At 39.6% G+C, this 20,344-nt stretch overlaps 1 protein-coding gene across 1 annotated transcript in view; it reads right to left on the bottom strand.

Moving 5' to 3' along the window:
• Positions 1–20,344, bottom strand: part of EEIG2 (EEIG family member 2) — a 103,209-nt gene that overhangs the window by 79,617 nt on the left and 3,248 nt on the right. The window contains exon 2 of the mRNA XM_077765614.1: positions 2,250–2,377. Coding sequence (XP_077621740.1) covers positions 2,250–2,377 — 128 coding nt within the window. The remainder of the gene's footprint in view (positions 1–2,249; positions 2,378–20,344) is intronic.

Raw genomic sequence — 20,344 nt, 5'->3', positions numbered from 1 at the left:
AACCACCGTGGAGTCAGGATTTAGGGACAGATCTGCCTCATTCTAAATCCTTGTTCTTAGCTTTACACCAACTACCTCCACCTAACAAGGCACAGGCTCCTTAAGAATCATTTCACTCCAAACTAGGGGTTTTTGTTTGTTTGGCCACACAGAGCACTATTCTCAACCCTACTGATTTTTATTAAGGTCACATTTTTGTTGGAAGAGAAGGGGGTATGTTTAACCCAGGATACTCTGCTTTTTCCTTTCCAACTCTTGCAAATTAGAAATCAAATTATACCCCTTGCTTGTTAAAACCATCAGGAAGTTCCCTATTCAGCACAGCACACTTTACTCCTTCCTGCGGCATCAATCTGCTTGAAATCAGACAGACCTGTATCAGGATCTTGGCATTTCACTTACCAGATGTGGGGGCCTTGGGAAAGTTAACCTTTCTGAGTCTCAGCTTATTCACCCACGAAATGGGAAACTCTACGGCACTGGTTTGCTTTGAGAATGATATAAGGTAATAAGCTTAAAGGACTCAACTTACATGTATTTGTTGAATAAGTGATTGCCTGCAACACTGATTTGAACTGATTTGAACTGATTTGTCAGTAGCAAGCCAACTCAGGAGAATTAAGAGAGTAGTAGTACCCTGACCACCAGGTGTCATCACTGGCCCAGAAGAACTGGTCTAACAGCCATTAGTGGGGCATGTGACCCTGCAGCAAACTGGATAAGATCCAGGGTAAGACAGTCATTTGTACCTACGGGACATTCAAGAATTGGCTTTGGTTTTTCAACACTCTAGGAGCTGGTACAATAGTTGTTACACCATTTTAAGTTACACTTACCAGTGTGTTAAAAATGATTGCAGTGTAATTAATAGCTGAATAGCTGCAAAAGACTTGTCACCACTATTTAATTTTAAAAAGTATCCTTGGCTAACTGTTTCTTGATTCTGAGAGTCAATAACGCTTTATAAATCCTCGGCTTTGGCCAATTAGCCATTACATTTTCTGGCTTCTACAGGCTTCAGTGTTGCCACTGTAGACAATTTTCTGGCCCTAATTTCACAACCTATTTATCTTATGCTCTTTCCATTAATAGGGATGATAGAGCAAAGAAAGGAGAATATTTTTTTACGGTAAACATAAAGTCCATGAACAGTAAATTTAGGCAAAGTAGACACTAATTGTTAACCTCTTTCCTTGACGTCAGGAACTTAAAAGTTCATTTTTTAAAATTCTGTAAATTTCCTATTTTCTTAAGAACACTTACCTTAGCTTAATCTGCCAACCTACCCAAGGAACACTATCACCCCTGACTTCGGTCGGCCACCTGCCAACGACTCTCCCTGAGGGTCCCCTGGGGCTCAATTCAAAAAGAGCGCTGGTCTAGGGGCGCCTGGGTGGCTTAGTCGGTTAAGCGTCCGACTTTCGCTTAGGTCATGATCTCGCGGCTCTGTGCTGACTGCCAGCTCAGAGCCTGGAGCCTGTTTCAGAGTCTGTCACTCCCTCTCTCTCTGACCCTCCCCTACTCACGCTGTCTCTCTCTCTCTCCTAGAAATAAATAAAAATATTAAAAAAAAAAAGCGCTGGTCTGAGCTCTCCTGGTTCTAAGTCCTTCGCACTGAGAGCCACCAGCGGCCACCTCAAGTCTGGTAATTCGGTGAGTGTTAAGCGCGTAACTGGAGACGCATCTCTCCGATGAGGCACAGACTCAGGGAACCCTTGACTCAAGTCAAGTCAAGCCTGATCAGGCCTACCCTAGCCACATCCTGGGCTCCTGAGTCCCGAGTAAGCAACAAGAGAAAAGGAGTTAATGCTAAGCACAGGTTTCTGTGCAGAGCGAGGGCTCTTGGAACGGCAAGCAGTTCGGGTTATTTCTGTTTCTGTTTCAACAACAGTTCAAATTCCACTTTGCATTTCACAAATATGGAAACGTCTTACGAGAAACCAGAAGCATTCTCTCCCTTCTGGCCACTGCACCCATTCCTAGATAATTTAGGAGGGAAGAGTAGATACCAGGAACCATCTGGAATCAGGAGAGCAGGAGCCAAGCCCAGCTGAGATGGACCCATTTGCGAAGCACTCTGTGCAGATCGATAACTCCTGACTGATTTCAGACTGGGTCCCCGGAGGAAGAGGAGCTCACGAGGCTGGCCTTCCCCCTGAAGCAAACGGGCCAAGGAAAGACAAGCTGCCCATCAAGCAAACCCCCTCGGGACAGGCGGAGCGGCTCGCGAGGCGCCGAGGGCGCGTTACCTGGGGGACTCGGCGGTGAAGCTGCCGCCGTCCAGCAGCCGCATCTTGCAGAAGAGGACCCCGTTGACGAAGGGCACCGAGGAGAGCTCTTCGAGCTCAAAGTCCACCTTAAACTTAAACTTCTTCTTCTNGTTAGAGCGTCACGCCTCTCTGGGGTTAAAAAAAGACAAAACCCAACCAAAATGGAGCTTCCTTCTACAGCTTCCCCTCAGCCTTCTTTCAGTTTTTGCTTCGCCTCCTTCCTCCCCTCCCCCTCCAGTGATTTTTTCCCCTTCTCTCATGGGTTTGAGTCATGGGTTAATAGGATTAATCAGAATCTCCACGACGTTACATTCATCAAATTGAAATTCTAAAACTAAAATTTCCTTTAGGTATTCTAAAGCCAGGAGGCTTCTAATATAAGGACAAGGTAGGAAAAAGGAAAGGGATTAAAGCGTGTTGAAGGCATACAAAGTGCCCAGGCACTACTGCGGTGGGCGTTTTCTCTTATTTATACTTACTTATTTAAAGTTTTTTAAATTTATTTTAGAGAGAGGAACACATTAGGGGTGTGTGTGTGTGTGTGTGTGTGTGTGTTGGGAGGCGGGGGTGGGGGAGAGACAGAGGAAGAGACACAGAATCAGAAGCAGGCTCCAGACACCAAGCTGTCAACACAGAGCCTGACATGGGGACTGGAACTCAGGAACTGTGAGATCATGACCTTGGTGGAAGTCAGACTCTCAACCAACTGAGCCACCCAGGTGCCCGGTCTTATTTATATTTTAATTCCTGTTCCCGAGGATAAAAGAGTATAGGAGGGTTAAAAAATATCTTCCCTTTTAAAATGTGGCTGTCCATAACAGAGACCTGAAAAGCCTGCAAATAAAGTTCCCTAGATGCATAGCAATTACCTTCTTTCCATAGGCATATATATGTTGTTACAATGTATTTGCCTACTTGATCACATAAAGTTAGTGTTTTCAAACTGAATTGTCCTTTCAACTCAAATATCCCCTCCCACTAATCTCTGAAAGCTATAATTGAAGAGCTTCTCATTCCTAGTTCACTCATTTATTCATGCATTCATTTATATAAAATAGTTTTTTAAAAAAAATTCTTAATGTTTTTTATTATTTCTGAGAGAGAGAGAGAGACAGTGTGAGCAGGGGAGGGTCAGAGAGAGGGAGACACAGAATCTGAAGCAGGCTCCAGGCTCTGAGCTAGCTATCAGCACAGAGCCTGACGCGAGGCTTGCACCCACAAACCGTGAGATCATGCCCTGAGCCAAAGTCAGACACTTAACTGACTGAGCCACCCAGGTGCTCCTGTATAAAATAGTTTTTAATTGCCTAGGATGTCAGTCATTGTCTAGAACCAGTGATCGAAACACCAAAAACCTGACCTCAAGAATTTTACAACCTAGTGAGAGACGCTTATTAAAAACGAAATCTAGCATCAAGTTGTATTTGTTCAGAATGAAGAAGCAATTTGTCTAGAACTCAGAAGAGGAAACACCTTGGTGAAGCTGACCCAAAGATTTGCCTGTGTTCAGGGTGGAAGAAATAGAAGACCTAGAGGCAGAGTACAGGAGTTAGGGGCTGAAGGTTTTGTAGTGAATAAAGCTAGCTGCCCAGCATGGCAAGGGAGGAAAGGCAGTGGGAAGAGTTAAGGGGTCTTTGGGGTTTGTAATCTGGACAATTAGATGCATGTTAATTCCACTGGTTGAGTTTTGGAAGCAGGAGGAGGGCAGGCTGGGAATGGAAGAGATTCTGAGCCTTTATTTGAATTGCCTGTGAGATATCCAGGGCGAGAAGGGGAGCCTTAGCTCAGGTGAAAGTTTAAGATTGAAAACATGTGAGATTTAGAGTATTTTCTCTGATGGCTGAAGCCCCAGAGGTGGATAAAAATGAGTTACTCTGAGCAACATTTCTTGGGTATATGGAAGAAGGTGCCTGAGACAGTCAGAAAAAGAGGAGATCAAGAGAGATGACCTGAAAACCAAGAGCTTTGATTATTTAACATTTATAGTTATTAAGACCTACTGTGTGCTAGGCACTATGCTTGGGACTAGAGATAGAAATGAACAGGGGCACCTGGGTGGCTCAGTCGGTTAAGCCTCTGACTTTGGCTCAGGTCACAATCTTATGGCTTGGGAGTTCGAGCCCTGCATTGGGCTCTGTGCTGACACCTTGGAGTCTGGAGCCTGCTTTGGATTCTGTGTCTCCCTGTCTCTGCATCCTGTCTCTCAAAAATGAATAAACATTAAAAAAATTTTTTTAAAGAAATGAACAAGACACACGGACTTATAAATGAATGGAGGATAGCATAGATAGGCAAACAGAATAATGAGAGAGAGAGAGAGAGATCCATGATTCCTGCAGAACAGAGGAGGGAATTTCCAGAAAGTCCTGCAGAGGATTCCTAGAGGATTTAGATTGAAAAGAATCTATTGAAGATCTGAGAGGTCAAGTCATTGGTACTATTGGCAAGAGAAGTCCCCTTAAAAGGTGGTGGCAAAATAAGATTAAAATGGTTTGGGAAGTAAATGAAAGGTAGTAATGAGAAGTGGGTGACTGAAATTTTTTTATGATTTCTGTCAATGAATGAGAAGAGACAGGACAGTAGGTAGAGGAGGAGGGTTCAAGCTTTTTCAATAACATTTGGGTACTATCTAAGATTTATTGAGAATCTGTTATGTACCAAGCACCTTAATAGGCCTTAGAGATCTGAGTTGCTGTTCTGGTTCTATATGCTACGGTCTACCGGAGGACACAGGTAAGGCCCAGGCAGTTGCAGTAGGATGTAACATTGGGTTCTATCTATGCGTGCTGGGGAAGAGAGGCTGCCTTGGGAGCACATAATAACCTCTAACTAGGGTAAGTAGGTTTATGAAAGAGTTTCTGGGGTAAGTGACATTTATGCTGATGTCTGAATGATGAGTGTGAGGGGTAGGGAGCAGTTTCCAGGAAGAAGGTACTGTATGTGCAAAGGCTCAGAGGAAGAGAGACCATGTTGCAGGGGGAACTGAAAGTAGTTTAGTCTGGCTGCAACTTAGACTGGGGTGTGGTGACAGGGATATAATAGCCAGCCATAGATGTTTTAACACAGAGGAATGACATATTTTGGTTTGCAGTTTATAAAGATCTCCAGCTGGAGGGAGAGAGTCTAGTAGCACTCTCTTTTTGATTCATGGTGTGATTATTAAACACCTTTTATGAATCAAAGTCCAGGCAAGAAACAGATATCATACTCAAATTTTTTACATAAGGAAACTTCAATGAAAGGAATCTTTACTGAGGGCAGGATAAAAGGCCCACAGATTGGTGGGGAGTTGAAATTAGGGGGGGATAAGTATCCTGACCTCTCTCATTTCCTGCCTCTGAGCTCCTGCTGTACCTCCCAGGATCCAAAGTCAGAGGGCAAAGGAACTTGGAAGATGCAGTTCATAGAGGATGGCCTCCTAAGGCCCAGAGTAGAACACAGAAGGGTAGAGAGAAGTCAGAGATAAGGGGACAGAAAGCTACCAGCCCATACCTGATTCAGTCTGGGCTCACCATCGGAACCTGAAACCACTCTACACATTTCAAAAAACAAAACTATATCAGTTAGGTAATTCAGCGCTTCAAACCCTTGAAAGGACTGGAGGAATGGAATTCAACAGACTAATGATATGAATTCAAGCTCACATCATTTATAGTAAACATTGCTAGGGGCGCCTGGGTGGCTTAGTCGGTTAAGCGTCCGACTTTCGCTTAGGTCATGATCTCGCGGTTCATGGGTTCGAGCCCCGCGTCGGGCTCTGTGCTGACTGCCAGCTCGGAGCCTGGAGCCTATTTCAGAGTCTGTATCTCCCTCTCTCTCTGACCCTCCCCTGCTCACGCTGTTTCTCTCTCTCCTAGAAATAAATAAAAAATATTTTTTAAAAAAAACATTGCTAGTGTTCACTAATACCTGATTCTCCTTTGCTTCCTGGGCATATGAAGATTACATTTCCTGACCCTCTTGCAGTTAGGTGGGGCCGTGTGACTCGCTCTAGCCAATAAAATGTGAGAAGTAATGTGTCACTTCCAGAATGAGGCTGTGAAAAGCCCTTGAACAGTTTTCTAGACGTTTTCTTTCCTGCCACAATAGTCATAAGGGAAATCTTGGATTAAAATGTAGTAGCCACAAGATTGAAGCAGCCCAGACCACTGAGTCAGCACGAGAAGAACAAGTCACCACACCTAAAGTTTCACCCCTAGTTTTATTGAGATATAATTGACATAACATTAGATTAGTCAAAGATGTATAATATAATGATTTGATATAGGTATATATTATGAAGTGATTACCTTAAGTTTGGTTAACACCAAATATTTCACAGTTACAGATTTGTTTTCTTGTGATGAGAACTTTAAGATCTACTCTCTTAGCAACTTTTAAATACACAGTACAGTATTAACTACACTCACTATGCTATATATTACATCTCAGAACTTATTTATCTTATAGCTGGAAGCTTAACTTTTGGCCCCCTACACCTGTTTTGCCTTCCCCTCTCCCCACACCTCTGGCAGTCTGTTGTCTGTATCTATGAATTTGTTTTTGTTGTTGTTGTCATTTTTGTTTTTTGGATTCCACATATAAGTGAGATCATGCAGTATTTATCTTCTTGTGTCTGACTTTTTTCACTTAGCACAGTGTACTCAAGTCCATCCGTGTTGTTGCAAGTGGCAGGTGTCCTTTTTTATGGCTAAATAAGACATTATTGTATAAATGTACCACATTTCTTTATATATTCAGCTATTGATGGACACTTAGTTTATTTCCATGAGTTGGCTATCATAAATAATGGTATGATGAACATGGGAGTGCAGATAATATATTTTAATGTTTATCTGTTGAGAGAGAGGGAGAGAGAGAGACAGACAGACAGACAGCAGGGAAGGACAGAAACGGAGAGAGAATCCCAAGCAGGCTCTACACTGTCAGCATGCAGCCTGATGTGGGGCTTGATCTCATGAAATGTGAGATTGTGACCTGAACAGAAATCAAGAGTTAGATACTTAGCTGACTGAGCCTCCCAGGCACCCCAGGAATACAGATAGTTTTGGGGGATCATCATTGTGTTTCCTTCAGATATATACCCAGATATGGGATTTCTGGATAGTACAGTAGCTCTATATTTAATTTTTGGAGGAATCTCCACACTGTTTTTCATAGTGGCTGCACCAATTTTCATTCTCACCAACAGTGCACAGGTGTTTCCTTTTCTTCACATCCTTCCCAGCACTTGTTATTTCTGATTTTTTTGATACTAGCCATTCTAACAGGTGTGAGGTGATATCTCATTATGGTTTTGTTTGTATTTCCCTGATTATTAGTAATGTTGAGCATTTATGTACCCATTGGTTATCTCTATGTCTTCTCTGGGAAAATGTCTGTTCATTTCCTCTTAATTGGATTTTTTGGGTTTGTTTGCTATTGAGTTGTATGATTCTTCTTTGTTTGTTTTTTCATTTTGTTGATGGTCTCCTTTGCTGTGCATGCAGTAAACTTTTTGTTGTTTGTCGGTGAGAAAGAAAATTTCTTGCAGTAAGCCACTGTGATTTTGAGGATTGCTTGTTACTACAGTATAAGACTAGCCTATTCTGACTAGAGGCTATTCATTGTACACTATTCAACGTAGCTGGGATGGGAAGCTGACAATTGGACCCTGTTTCTGCTGCCACCACCTCCATGAAGCCCATGTGAAGAGGCTGGATGCCACAAGCACATTGTCACATCTTGCTTACACATGGCTACTGCAGCAGGAACATTTCACTTCATTTTACTTGCACCTCTTTTTTTTTATTTCCCATAAGTGCATCTATTTGGGAGACCTTATTTGTACCTAAAATTTGGGTGGCAAGGGAGTCTGAGAAATATAAATTTTAGCTTTCCAAGTTCTTCAAATAGAGTGATAGACTGGAATTTGAGGCAGCAGATCTAAGTATCTACCCTACAGCCTATAATAAAGTTCCTCAAAGGCAGGGATGGATTGTGATCACCTTGGTATCTCTTGTATCTCAACCAGTACCTGACATTAGTGGGTATTCAATAATGTTTCTTGAAATGATTTGAATTTATGGGCCAATCCTAAGCATTTTACCTCTCAGGTAAAACAACAAAGATACTCTCGACATGAGCTGAGACTACTTGTGTCAGAGATTTGGTAATTCTTATGGTCCCCTCTACTAGGAGAAGAAAGAATTTAAGGTCTTCCACTCAAAGGAGTGGGAAAAAGAAAAAGTAACTATACCAAACAATTAGAGAATAATTCTATAAGTTTAAGTTAGAGTAAGCTACAAATAAAAAACCCTCAAAACAACAGTGGCTTAAATATGACAGAAGTTCATTTCTCTCTTAATTATGGTCAGTAGGTAAAGAGTCCAAAACCAGGGACCCAAACTCTGTCATCTCCATCATCCTTAACGTATGCTTTTCACCCTGTGGTATGATTGTTTAAGCTCCAGCACCATTTCTCAATTCCAGCCAGCAAGAAGTTTGAAGGAATAAAGATATGTTCCCTCCCTTCAAGAATACTTCCTGAAAGATGCACATTCCGCTTTTACTTAAATTCTATTGTCCAGTGGAACGTGAACAGAAATAATGGCACCGATTCCAGACCTGGCTCACAGAAACCTCCTACACATGATCCTCCCTCTCTTCTGGCGTCTGCTGGTTGGAATTTTGTGTCAAGGGAATATTTTGAAGTTACTTGTTGAAGATGATAGAGCCTCTATGAGCCTGGGGCCCTAGGTGACTGTGTGGCAAAAGGTTATTCCCCTGTTCTTCCACCCCTAACCAGGAATACTTATACTGAACACAGATTTTACTGCGACTTTTTGAGGTATGTTTTCCTCAACAGCTAGCATTACCTTAATACAGAAATTATTACAGAATTAGGGTGCTATCATGCAAATCTAAAATCAGGTAGGTAGTAGACAACAAGGAAACTATTATTAGGAGCTGGAAAATGGAAACTGATGGCAAGACATTTGGTAAAAAAAAAAAAGTTTCATGCAATATTGAGAAGGCTAATAAAGTGCCTACAAAGTCCATAGTCTAGAAGAGGTTAGAAAAAGCAATGTTAGTAAGTTAAGTTTAATGCTGCATTTAGCAAGATATTAGAAAAATGAGGGGTGCCTGGGTAGCTCAATTGGTTGAATGTTAGTAAGTTAAGTTTAATGCTGCATTTAGCAAGATATTAGAAAAATGAGGGGTGCCTGGGTAGCTCAATTGGTTGAGCGTCCAACTCTTGATTTCAGTTTGGGTCATAATCCCAAGGTTGTGGGATTGAGCCCTGTGTTGGGTTCTGTGCTGAGTGTGGAGCCTGCTTGAAATTTTCTCTCACTCAAATACAAATTNCTTTTCCCATTCCGTTGGTTGCCTATTAGTTTTGTGGATTGGAACAAGAGAAACTTAACAGAGGACCATGGGGAAGGGGAAGGGGAAAAAATAGTAGGGGAGAGGGAGGAAGGCAAACCATGAGAGACTCTTGAATGATGAGAACTGAGGGCTGATGGGGGAGGGGGAGAGGGGAAAGGAGATGATGGGGATGGAGGAGGGCACTTGTTGGGATAAGCACTGGGTGTTAACTGGAAACCAACTTGACAATAAACTATAAAAGAAAAAAAAGAAAAATGCACAAAAGGAAAAAAAAGAAATTCCCTCTCATTCTTTCCCTCTGACCCTCCCTGCACCCCCCTCATACTCTCTTTCTCAAAAATAAAAAAATAGATTAAAAAATAGAAAAATGAGATGAGCTCATGCAATAATAAGCAGGTTTGCAAGCATAAATGAAAAGGAATATAGAAAGTACAGAAATTTGGAGCCTCAAGGGATTGGAGAAACTGACTGGTTTGTACTTCAAAGAATAGGAAACAGGATTGACAAAGGTTTTGAGCAACAAGGGTCCATTAAAATTCAGCCCTGCAGCTAAGATTAGATTTAGGGTGTGGCCTTCACATTTAAATCTGATAGCCCTTCGGGAGGAAGAGAAGCATAGGGTGAAAAAGCAAAGAAATAAACTAGGGTTGAGGATTATTTCTAGGAAAGAGCTTTAGTATTACTGGCAAATGGAACTGACTAGATGCAAATAGATCAGAAGTCTTTCAGTTTTTGAGGGAATGTATTGCTAAAGAAACCATTTGGCTGTATTAAAAGCTGTATTCTTCACAAGGAATTCATGTTTCTCCATACCTATTTCACTTGTGGATTTAGAGGAAAAGCTTTCAGCCAGTACAGCCAGTGACCACAGAGAACAATAAACAAGAGGGGTCACTGCAGAATGTAGAAGCAAGGTTTAGCTTAGGAACCTCCCTGACTGCCAGTTCAGGGTCATCATGATGCCTCCATGAGGAATTTCATCTTTGCAGTGGGCCAGTGTTTCCCTTTCTCCTCCTTCCCACATGGAAGTATTTGCTGCAATATATTTGCTCCATAATTATATATCGGATGTGATTGGGGAAGATACCTTATTAGATTATATAGGTTACAGTGAGCTTCTCACCCTTGGCACTATTTACACATTGAACCAGACAGTTCTGTGTTGTAAGGGGCTGTCCTGTGCATTATATAGTTTGGCAGCACCCCTTGCCTTTACCCCCTAGATGACCCTCCTTTCTAGTTGTGACAATAATGTCTCCAGATCTGGCCTAAAGTTCCCTAGGAGACAAAGTCACCTCTGGTTGAGAGTCACCAGATCACAAGATGATGTGAAGTTATACCCAGATCAGACGGAGAAGCTTATGTAGTTACCTGGAGATCCTGTACTTTGAACTTGATGAGGTGATGGGGTGAGATTTTAGGTTATTTTCCTTGGAGAGGGAGCGAGCATACCATTTTGGAAGAAGGGTGAAATATATACATACACACACACACATATATGTGTATATGTATATATATAATATAAAGTTTATAAACATATAAAGTTTATTTATTTATTTTTGATAATCTCTATATCCAATGTGAGGCTCAAACTCATTACTCAATGTCAAGAGTTACATACTCTTCTGACTGAGCCAGCCAGGCTTCCCTATACATTGTTCATTTGGGGGAAATACTGCTATCCTGAGTTGTTTGGAAAAAGGATATATTCTCAAAGTGTTAATTCAAATTCTTGCCTTAATTTTCCATTGCCTGAAACCAAACTGGAGCTATTGAGGAATGATTATAGGAGAATGACATAAAAATTTGAATAAAACATTCCTAGCCAAGCAAAAGCTTTTTAATTTCACATCAAAGGAAATAAGGGAGTAAAAACACACCCTCTTTCTTTGGTCCTGTGGTTAAATAGGGATATTACTGACACCTAAGTACTGATATTTAGCTGTCTTAAATACCAGTTTGCCTGATAGAAGAGTAAGTCTTTCAAAGAAAGAACTAATTACTTTCTGAGGTGCCTCCATTAATTCTAAAACTTTCATCACTAATTCTTTTTACCTTTTTTCAAACTTCTGTGGAAAGATGGCAAATTGCCTTTGTGGCTCCTAAAAAAACAAACATTGGAATGTATACTTTTCTATCAGAAACCACCAAATTTAGTTAACAACTTCGTTCTAGTCAGGGAATAATTACAGTGGATTAAGATGGGCTCTTTAGCTGAGCAAGTGTGATAACCTAAGAGCCCTAGGATGAAACCTTTTTTGGGATCCTTAGAGCCTGACTTGGTCCTTTCTTCTCTTGCTTCCTTCACAGTCTAATATTAAGGTAGCTATGGGAATGATCACTTCTTAATTTCTTTGTAAATTATTCTTATCAGGCAGAACTAGATTTCTCTTTCAAGAGAATAGGAAACAATAAATTCATAGGCAAATATACTATGGAAGTCATAATATGGCTATTTCTTTAAGATAGCATTTTAGAGATTACAGATACTCTAAAAAAAAAACCAACAACCTAGGAAATCTTTTAAGAATTCATACCAAATCAATCTTGAGTCCCAGATATAAACAAACCTTAATAATTTGTTGCTTTTGATCCAAATATTTTTCCAATTAGTAAACCAAAGAGGAATCTTTAAAGAAACCAAACTAAAAAAGCAACCATTAAACCAGAACCTATTCTATGCATTTTCAAATTAAACTGGCAGAAGGCCAGAATACTATTTTGTTTAGCTAGACAGCTGGAAAGCATTCTTAAAAATAGCATTATTTTAGAAGTACAGAACTTCTAGGTACATTTTTTATCTGTCATATTTTTCCTGTTTCTAAAACATGTAAATTTATCAATTACAACAAAAAAATAAAATATCCTCCATGGCAATCATAAGACAAAGACCACGTCTTCCATAATATCACCAGCTCTAAGTTATGGCTACATACAGTAGGAGCTTTGAAATGATTCCATTATGATTTAATGATGACGGACATTGATTTAGGAATTCCAAGTTTTAATTCTGGTTCTGCTTTTGATGGTTTCATTTAGAGCAAGTGACACCTTTCCTGAGCTCATTTTGTTCTGCAAAATGAGGGAAATGGTCCAGACCAGCACAGTCCAGTAGAACTGTCTACACTGATGGAAATAGTCTCCACTCTGTTCAGTATGGTAGTCACTAGCCACATGTGGTTATCAAACACTTCAGATGTGGCTGGTGTGACTAAAGAATTGAATTTTAAATTATATTTAATTCAAATTAAATTCAATAGCCACATGTGGTTAATGGCTACCATGTTGCACAGCAGTTAGTTCTAGTCTCAATCTGACTCAGGAAACATTTCAGTGCCTACAATTTGCCAAGCATCAGGCTACCTGGGGGTCATCGCAGTATCTTTGCATTCAAGGAGTTAACATGGGGAAAAGTGAAATAAATACTTGTTAATACATGTGCCTCAGTGAACATATGCAAAAAGCATAGAAGAGCGAGCAGTTACCAGAAGGCAAATCATCTCTAAGATCCTCTCCAGTTCTAAAATTATATGAATTAAACTCAACAAATATTTACTGAGTACCTATTTTCTGTCTAGCTCATTCTTGGCTTGATTTTTGAGTACAGCATTATCATTCAGAGATAGTAGCTAATGAATAGTATCAAAACTTTTGTAGATTAATTTATTTAATATTTAGTGAGTGTTTCTTTATGTATCAAACACTTTGCTAGACATCTATGAGAAAAATGAATTCGATGATGTTTTAAAGGTGATCTCAAATCACCTCTCAGGTCATATTTTGAACTGATAGTGTTTCAAATGCTGTTTCAACTACTTCGAAATAAGTCAGCAGCATTGACTAGTGTTAATAATAAAAAAAAGGTGGAAATGAAAGGATTAGACATGTTTTTCTATTAAAAACTACTCATAAGTTTTACAATAGAAAATATCAGAATAAATACTTTGAGGACATATTCCTTAGCAAAGATTATTTTATTTTGTTATCTAAATATAAGTATCCATTCCTTATCAATGTTCTTTCTTCTTTTTTACTGCTGTCTAGCTATATTATCAAGTCCAGTATTTTTCTTTTTTCTTTTTTTCAGTTTTATTTTTGAGAGAGAGAGAAATTGTGAGTGGGGCAGGGTCAGAGAGAGAGGATGACACGGGATTTGAAGTGGGCTCTTCTGCTGACAGCAGAGAGCCTGATGCAGGGCTCAAACTCACAAACCATGAGGTCATGATCTGAGTTGAAGTAGGATACTTAACTGACTGAACCACTCAGGCGCCCTAAGTCCAGTACTTTTTTATGCATTAGATTATTACATAAAATGTTTACTTGCCTTGAACGGCTGTTATTTTTTGGATATGTACCTATTTACTTCAACTATTATTTATTTAGTTGACCAGTATTCAATTAGAGAATACAAAAACAAATAAGAGTTGAAACATCTAGAAAAGTTGAGGATAGGAGGGAAAAAAACAGAAGAAAGCTGAGAAAAGAGCTTTTTACATAACTACCAGAGTACTTTAGGGGAGGAAGCAATTACTTCCAGATGAGACATTTAGAGAAGGTTTTGTGGAGGATGTGGCATTGAGCTAGACCTTGAGCCTTGAAGGAAGTGTAGGTTCTGGCAATGCAGAGAAGGAAGGAAAGGTCCCTTCCGTCTTGAGCCAGGGCAGAGAGGCAGGAAAGCATGAAGTTAGGGAGGAAAAGAGTCTGAGTTGAAACAAAGGAAAAAATAGCTATGAAAAGAAGTAGAGGAAAAGCAGGTTGGAAACATAGATTGTGGTCAGAACCTGGTTTTAAATGTTAGGCTGGGTAGACTAGACTTTATTTCGTAGATTGTAAGGCATTTGAGCAAGGGAGTGAAAAATCAGAGATGTTCATTAGGAACATTGCTCTGCCAGGAGTATTTAAGATAAGTTGGGCTAGGGAGAGGCTAATGCAGTGGCCAGTCAGAAGGCTAATTATTACAGCAAGGCAGACAATAGGCTCTGAATTGGGATACTAGCAGGAAGCATTAGAGAGAGAAGTCATGAGAGGTTATTGTAAAACTGGAATCTGTAGGCCCTGGCAACCTATTGCATATAGTGATGGTATAAGAGAATCAAGTTAAAAAAAAAAAACCAGAACAAAACTTCAATATTATGAGCCTCCATGACAGAGAGGGTGGTGGTACTTCAAGCTAATTTAAGGAACACAGGAGGAGAAACAGATTAAGGTTGATATAGAAAATATGCTCTTGTAAGGAAGAAATATATTTATTTTCTATGCTGGAAGTATATATACTCAGTTGAAGACTGAACTGATGTCAGTAATGAAAGTGTGAAGTGCATTGGGGTACATCTTGAATTTTGCACTGTGATCATGAGTGTTCACGTTACTTATACTCAATGTTGTCCCTTTCATTACTTAAGTATATTTATGTTCTCAGGCTGATAAATTGGAGAACCGCCTCTTGTAACCTTAGCCTGACCTTCTTGGTTAGCCAAGTGTCTGAGGTATACAGATTTTTTAACTGCATTCAAATTCTTTAACCAAGGAGATTCTTAAAATAGCACAGAAGATCTTTATCTTTAACAACAACAACAGAAGTGACCATCCATGGATGGACTTGATTTAAGCTTTTAGCTTACATGTTCTTTGAACACTTAAACTCGGGGGCTTTCTAGATTAAATCTGGTGTGGTTAATGTAGTTCAAATAAACAGCTTAGCGACAGGTACTGTCATTATCATGACTAGTGCAATCAAATATACTTTCCCTGTTGGAAAGCATAATTTTCATTTGTATGATCTTTCTGAGAGGGAATGTTCAGGTTTCTGTAGAATTGGTTAAGATAATAAATATTTTTTAAGGGTTTAGTGGTTGTTTTACTAGAGTATGTTCTAACGAGGTAGACAGGGATGAATCTGTTAAAGTGAGTCCATTTATAACACAAAATGTTCTAAGTAGGACCTTATTAGAAAATCTGTGGTTTTTAATTTTCAATCTGAAAAGAATTATATAAGAATGTACAAGAGGGTTACTATTTATTCTGATACCTTTAATGCAATATTTAACTTTACTCATTTTAAATTCTCCTTTGAATCTTGAGAGCTATCTTTATAAAAATGCTATTTTATTGTTGTTGTTTGAGGAAGAAGAAGGCCAAGACTTAAGGTACGTTGAGTATCATTTCCTCTCTTTGGCACGCTTCAGAATCCCAGCTAAGAAAAAATGGGTGGTTGCTTTGTGTGAACAAGAAGATTGCCACAAACTTGGCAAGTCAGTTTGGCCAAAAGAGACTGTAGCATAATCTCGTCCTGAGGGTTTTACTATGAAGCAAGAAAAAAACAAAATAATAATGTGGATGATAAAAACACTAAAAGAAAATTTTTTTCCAGTGACATGTAGGAACGAAAACTGAGATAAATTCATAAACTAATTTAAAAGCAAGTTTTATCAAAATTATCCAGTGATTTGTCAATTTTTGGCTTTATTTTTAGTGCCAACTTGATTGCTTAACACATATTTTAGTTAATCAAATATGTTCATTTGTGGAAATCTTTTTTGGGGTCTTGTACTAGTGTGATAAGCCTGAGCTAGAGTAAGGGTGATGTTACTGTCTCCCAGATAGAAGTTGTTAGTAAGGAGGATATAGTGGTTATGTGGTATAGAGGGATAAGGGCACAAGGAAAGGGCTCCCATCAGTCTTTTTTGATTAGAATGACATTTGGTATTGAAGGATACAGATATGCTCTGACTTAACACTGTACGTGTTCCTGAAAGTTGTATATAAACTGATTCTTTTGTTGTTAATCAAAGCTGAATGTCTATGCTATATTTCCAAAATTCCTTTATTTTCATATCTGATTGATCTTTAATTGGCAGAGGTATCTAAGACTTTAATTCTAAATTTCTCTGCTATTTTTTACCTCTCATGTAGTCAAGCCCTGCTTTGTCAATCTGAACACATGCTTATTGGTTATTATTTTTATTTTTTTTATTAAAAATTTTTTTAAAAAGGTTTATTTATTTTGGGGGAGAGAGAGACAAAGTTCAGGAGGGGAGGGGCAGAGATATAGGGAGATACAGAATCTGAAAAAGGCTCCAAGCTCTGAGCTGTCAGCACAGAGCCCGATGTGGGGCTCAAACTCATGAACTGTGAAATCATGACTTGAGCCAAAGTCAGACATTTAACTGACTGAGCCACCCAGGTGCCCCTTTATTTTTTTATTTTTTAAAGTTTATTTATTTATTTTGAGAGAGAGAATGAAATGCAAGTGGGGAAGGGGCAGAGAGAGGGAGAGACAGAATCCCAAGCAGGCTCCATGCTGTCAGCACAGAGCCAAGTGTGGGGCTCAAACTCACAAACTGTGAGACCATGACCTGAGCCGAGGTCAGGAGTCGGAAGCTTAGGTTGCTTCACCCAGGTGCCCCTATTGGTTATGATTTTTAAATTCCTTTGTAAGTGAAAAATGTCTGTTTTTTCTACCATATCAATTTCAACTTTGCAAATCTGTATTTCTGTTATTCCATATATTTGCTGGTATTATTATTCCATAATAAGAAGAATAATATCAGCATTCGTTGAGCACTTACTATGTTGTAGGCATTGTTCTAGTCAAAGCACCTCCATATATTCATTTGTTCAAATTTCACCATTCAGTGAGGTAGATATTATTCTTTCCTTTTACAGATGAAGGAACTGAAGCACATAGAAATTAAGCCACTCTCTCAAGGCTACACAGTAGTAAGTGGTAGAACCGCCCCCCCCCCCTTACAGGTCCACAACTGTAACTGAGTCAAATTTAGAACGCTTTATACCCGGGAGTGGTCTTTTTCTGCCTCTATTCCAGTAGCTAAAACTTAGTTATATGGCTGTACCCAACTGCAAGGGAGGCTGGGAAATGTAGTCCAATTGTATACCTAGGAGGAGAACGGAAATGCTTTGGTAGTTAAGCAGTCTCTGACCATATGACTACAAACTAGTAAACATAAAGTTATGTAACTTGTGATAAATTCTGTAAAATAAAATAGTATGTATGAGAATAATGGAGTGAAAGCGGGGAGCTAGTTCAAGACATTCCTTTGTAATAATAAGATAATATTTAAACTGAGACCTGAGAAATGAGAAGACAAAGAGTGGTACAAGAAAGAACGTTTTAGGCATGTATGAAAGCTCTGAGGTCAGAAGGAGCTTAGGTAACCTAAGGAATTGCAAGACCAGGGTGGCTGAGCCCAGGAGAGTGGCATGAGACAAAGCTGGAGATGTAGGCAAGGGCCACATCATGCAGCACTCCACAGAACATATTAAAAAGTTCGCATTCAGGGTGCCTGGGTGGCTTGATGGGAAGAGTTGTCTGACTTTGTCTCAGGTGGTGATCTCGCAGCTTCGAGCCCTGCATTGGGCTCTGTGCTGGTAGTGTGGAGCCTGCTTAGGATTCTCTCTCTCCCCCTCTCTCTCTCTGCCTCTCCCCTACTTGTTTGCACTCTCTCTCCCTCAGAATAAATAAACTTAAAAAAAAAATAAAGAGTTTGCATTCAATCCTAATAGCAGTCAAATGACATCATATTTTAGTATTTCTAACAGGATGTTAAAATAGGATTCTTCCTGACTCATTGACTCAGCTGACTCAATTACCCCCACATTCCCAAGTGAAGTATTAGAGTTAGATTGTTAATAGCAGAATTACAGAGAAGGTGCTAAAAGCCAGTTCTGTGTATCCTTACTCCCCTGCCTATCTTAAGGCTATAAAAGGGCTAAAACTAAAGGAGCTGAGAAACTGGTAGAGATTGAGAAGCTTCCCTTGGAAAAAACTTTTAATGTGTTGTGAGTCTTCTCTATACCCATGGGGACTGGTAGGGTGGGTGTTTTTACTTCACACAGTCCTACTGAGGAAAGCTTTAAGGTGACAAGATGGAGAGTTTGACTTGTATCCTCTGGATTCCATGGAACACAGAAATACTTGGAAAATAGTTTATTGACATCAGGCCAAAGAACTGCATTTGGAAAGTAACTGTGATCCTCCATTAGCATATTAAAGGTATGAAATCCTTGTAGCACTATGTACCTGGGTTACTGAAAATGGGATCATGCCATGAGGCTTTCTACCGAAACCAGGCAACCTTATCAGAAAGAGGCTGCAGATGCAGCATCAGAAGCTGAAGGTGAGGCTGAGGCTCAGGTTCCTGCATGAGTGTTTGGTGCAGGTAGAGACTTTGCCTACTTCAAGGAAGCTATAGAAAAGGGAACTCACAACAGAATATCCAAGGTGCTCATAAAACCAACCCTGAGAACAGGAGTCAATTTTAAACACCTGCCATGGCCAGAGTATACCAGTGCTAGATTACATTTGTGCGTGCCAAACACGCATCCTTTATCTCTCTTTCTGTTCTGGCCCCTCTACCCCTGGCTGGCCAAAGGCTAGCTGAGAGCATGAAAATTTGCTGATCCCCACTGTGAAGGCCTCTAGCGTTAACTAGCAGTAGGGAGCATTAACTGCAATAAAGTTCAGAATTTGACCAACACACTGGACTGGGCATTTTTATTATTGAAATGAGACCACTTTGTGATTAAGAGGAAGGATTTTGATTAACTGAGAGTACCAAAAAAGTCAAAGGACTTTTTGGCATTAGGAAAGAGCCTTTCTGCAGAGCTGATTTGATCAGGCTTTGGGGAAGAAAATAATAAATCTGTTTTCTGTTCACACCTTAAGAGTTTCTGGTTCTGGGTAAAGGTTACTTGTTTTAAAGAATCACATTGGCTGCCAAGTGGATATCAGATCAGAGGATGATGGGTGTGAATGCAGATGGCGAGTTAGGTGATTGTTGACTTCTCCACCTCCTTAGTCGTGTGACTTTGAACAAGTCACTGAACTCCTCTGTGTATCAGTTTCCTTGTCTTAGTGAGGAAATGTACTAAAACACCTTAACAGGGTTGTTGAGAGGAATATATAAGCTAACATGTAAAGTACTTAAAGCAGTGCCTGACCCAAAATAAATATTATGAACAATTTGTTGCTATCTTTACTTTAAAAATTTTTATTGTAGCAGCCCAAATGGAGATGACTTGGTGACTTGGAATATCTGTAACTAGAGAGCATGAAAAAATTCATGCTGTATTTTAAAATTATAGACAATAGGACTTTGTAGGGGATGATCGGATATGGAGAATAAGGTAGAGGGAGGGGGCAAGAATGGCTCCCAGATTTCTAGCTTGGACATCTGGATGGAATTGAGATTATTGCGATTTAGGAGGACAGGGATTGTATACAGGTTTAATAAAGATTCATGGGTGCTGATGCTTTTAAAGTCTGCATTTTAATAGCATTGAAAGATTTGGGCACCACAGGAGTAGTTTTTCTGAAATTGAAAGTGCTCTAAAACAAAATCAACTTCTGACCCTTTGCCCTCATCATTTTAGAAAATGAGAGCATGGTAAATAGGTGGCTGTGTGATAACACGGTTTTTCTTTCAAGAACCAAGAATGACCTCAACGGGCAATCAATCTTTGTAAAATAAATGTTGTCAGAAAAAAAAAGGCATAATATTAACAATTCTAAAACTAACATTGTTATCTTTCATGGCTGTCCTTCAAAATTTAGTTGTCCTTTGTTTAATACACTCAATAAACTACAAAATAAACTTTTCCAGTGGGGGCTGCAATACAGTGTTCAGATCTTTTTTTTTTTTTTTTTAAAGCACAAACACACAAAAAAACACACACACAACAAAACA

This window comes from Crocuta crocuta, unplaced genomic scaffold (assembly GCF_008692635.1).
Source record: "Crocuta crocuta isolate KB4526 unplaced genomic scaffold, BGI_CrCroc_1.0 scaffold274, whole genome shotgun sequence".
NCBI lineage: Eukaryota > Metazoa > Chordata > Mammalia > Carnivora > Hyaenidae > Crocuta > Crocuta crocuta.
The sequence above is the reverse complement of the archived record's forward strand: the minus strand, read 5'-3'. Positions and strand labels throughout refer to the sequence as shown.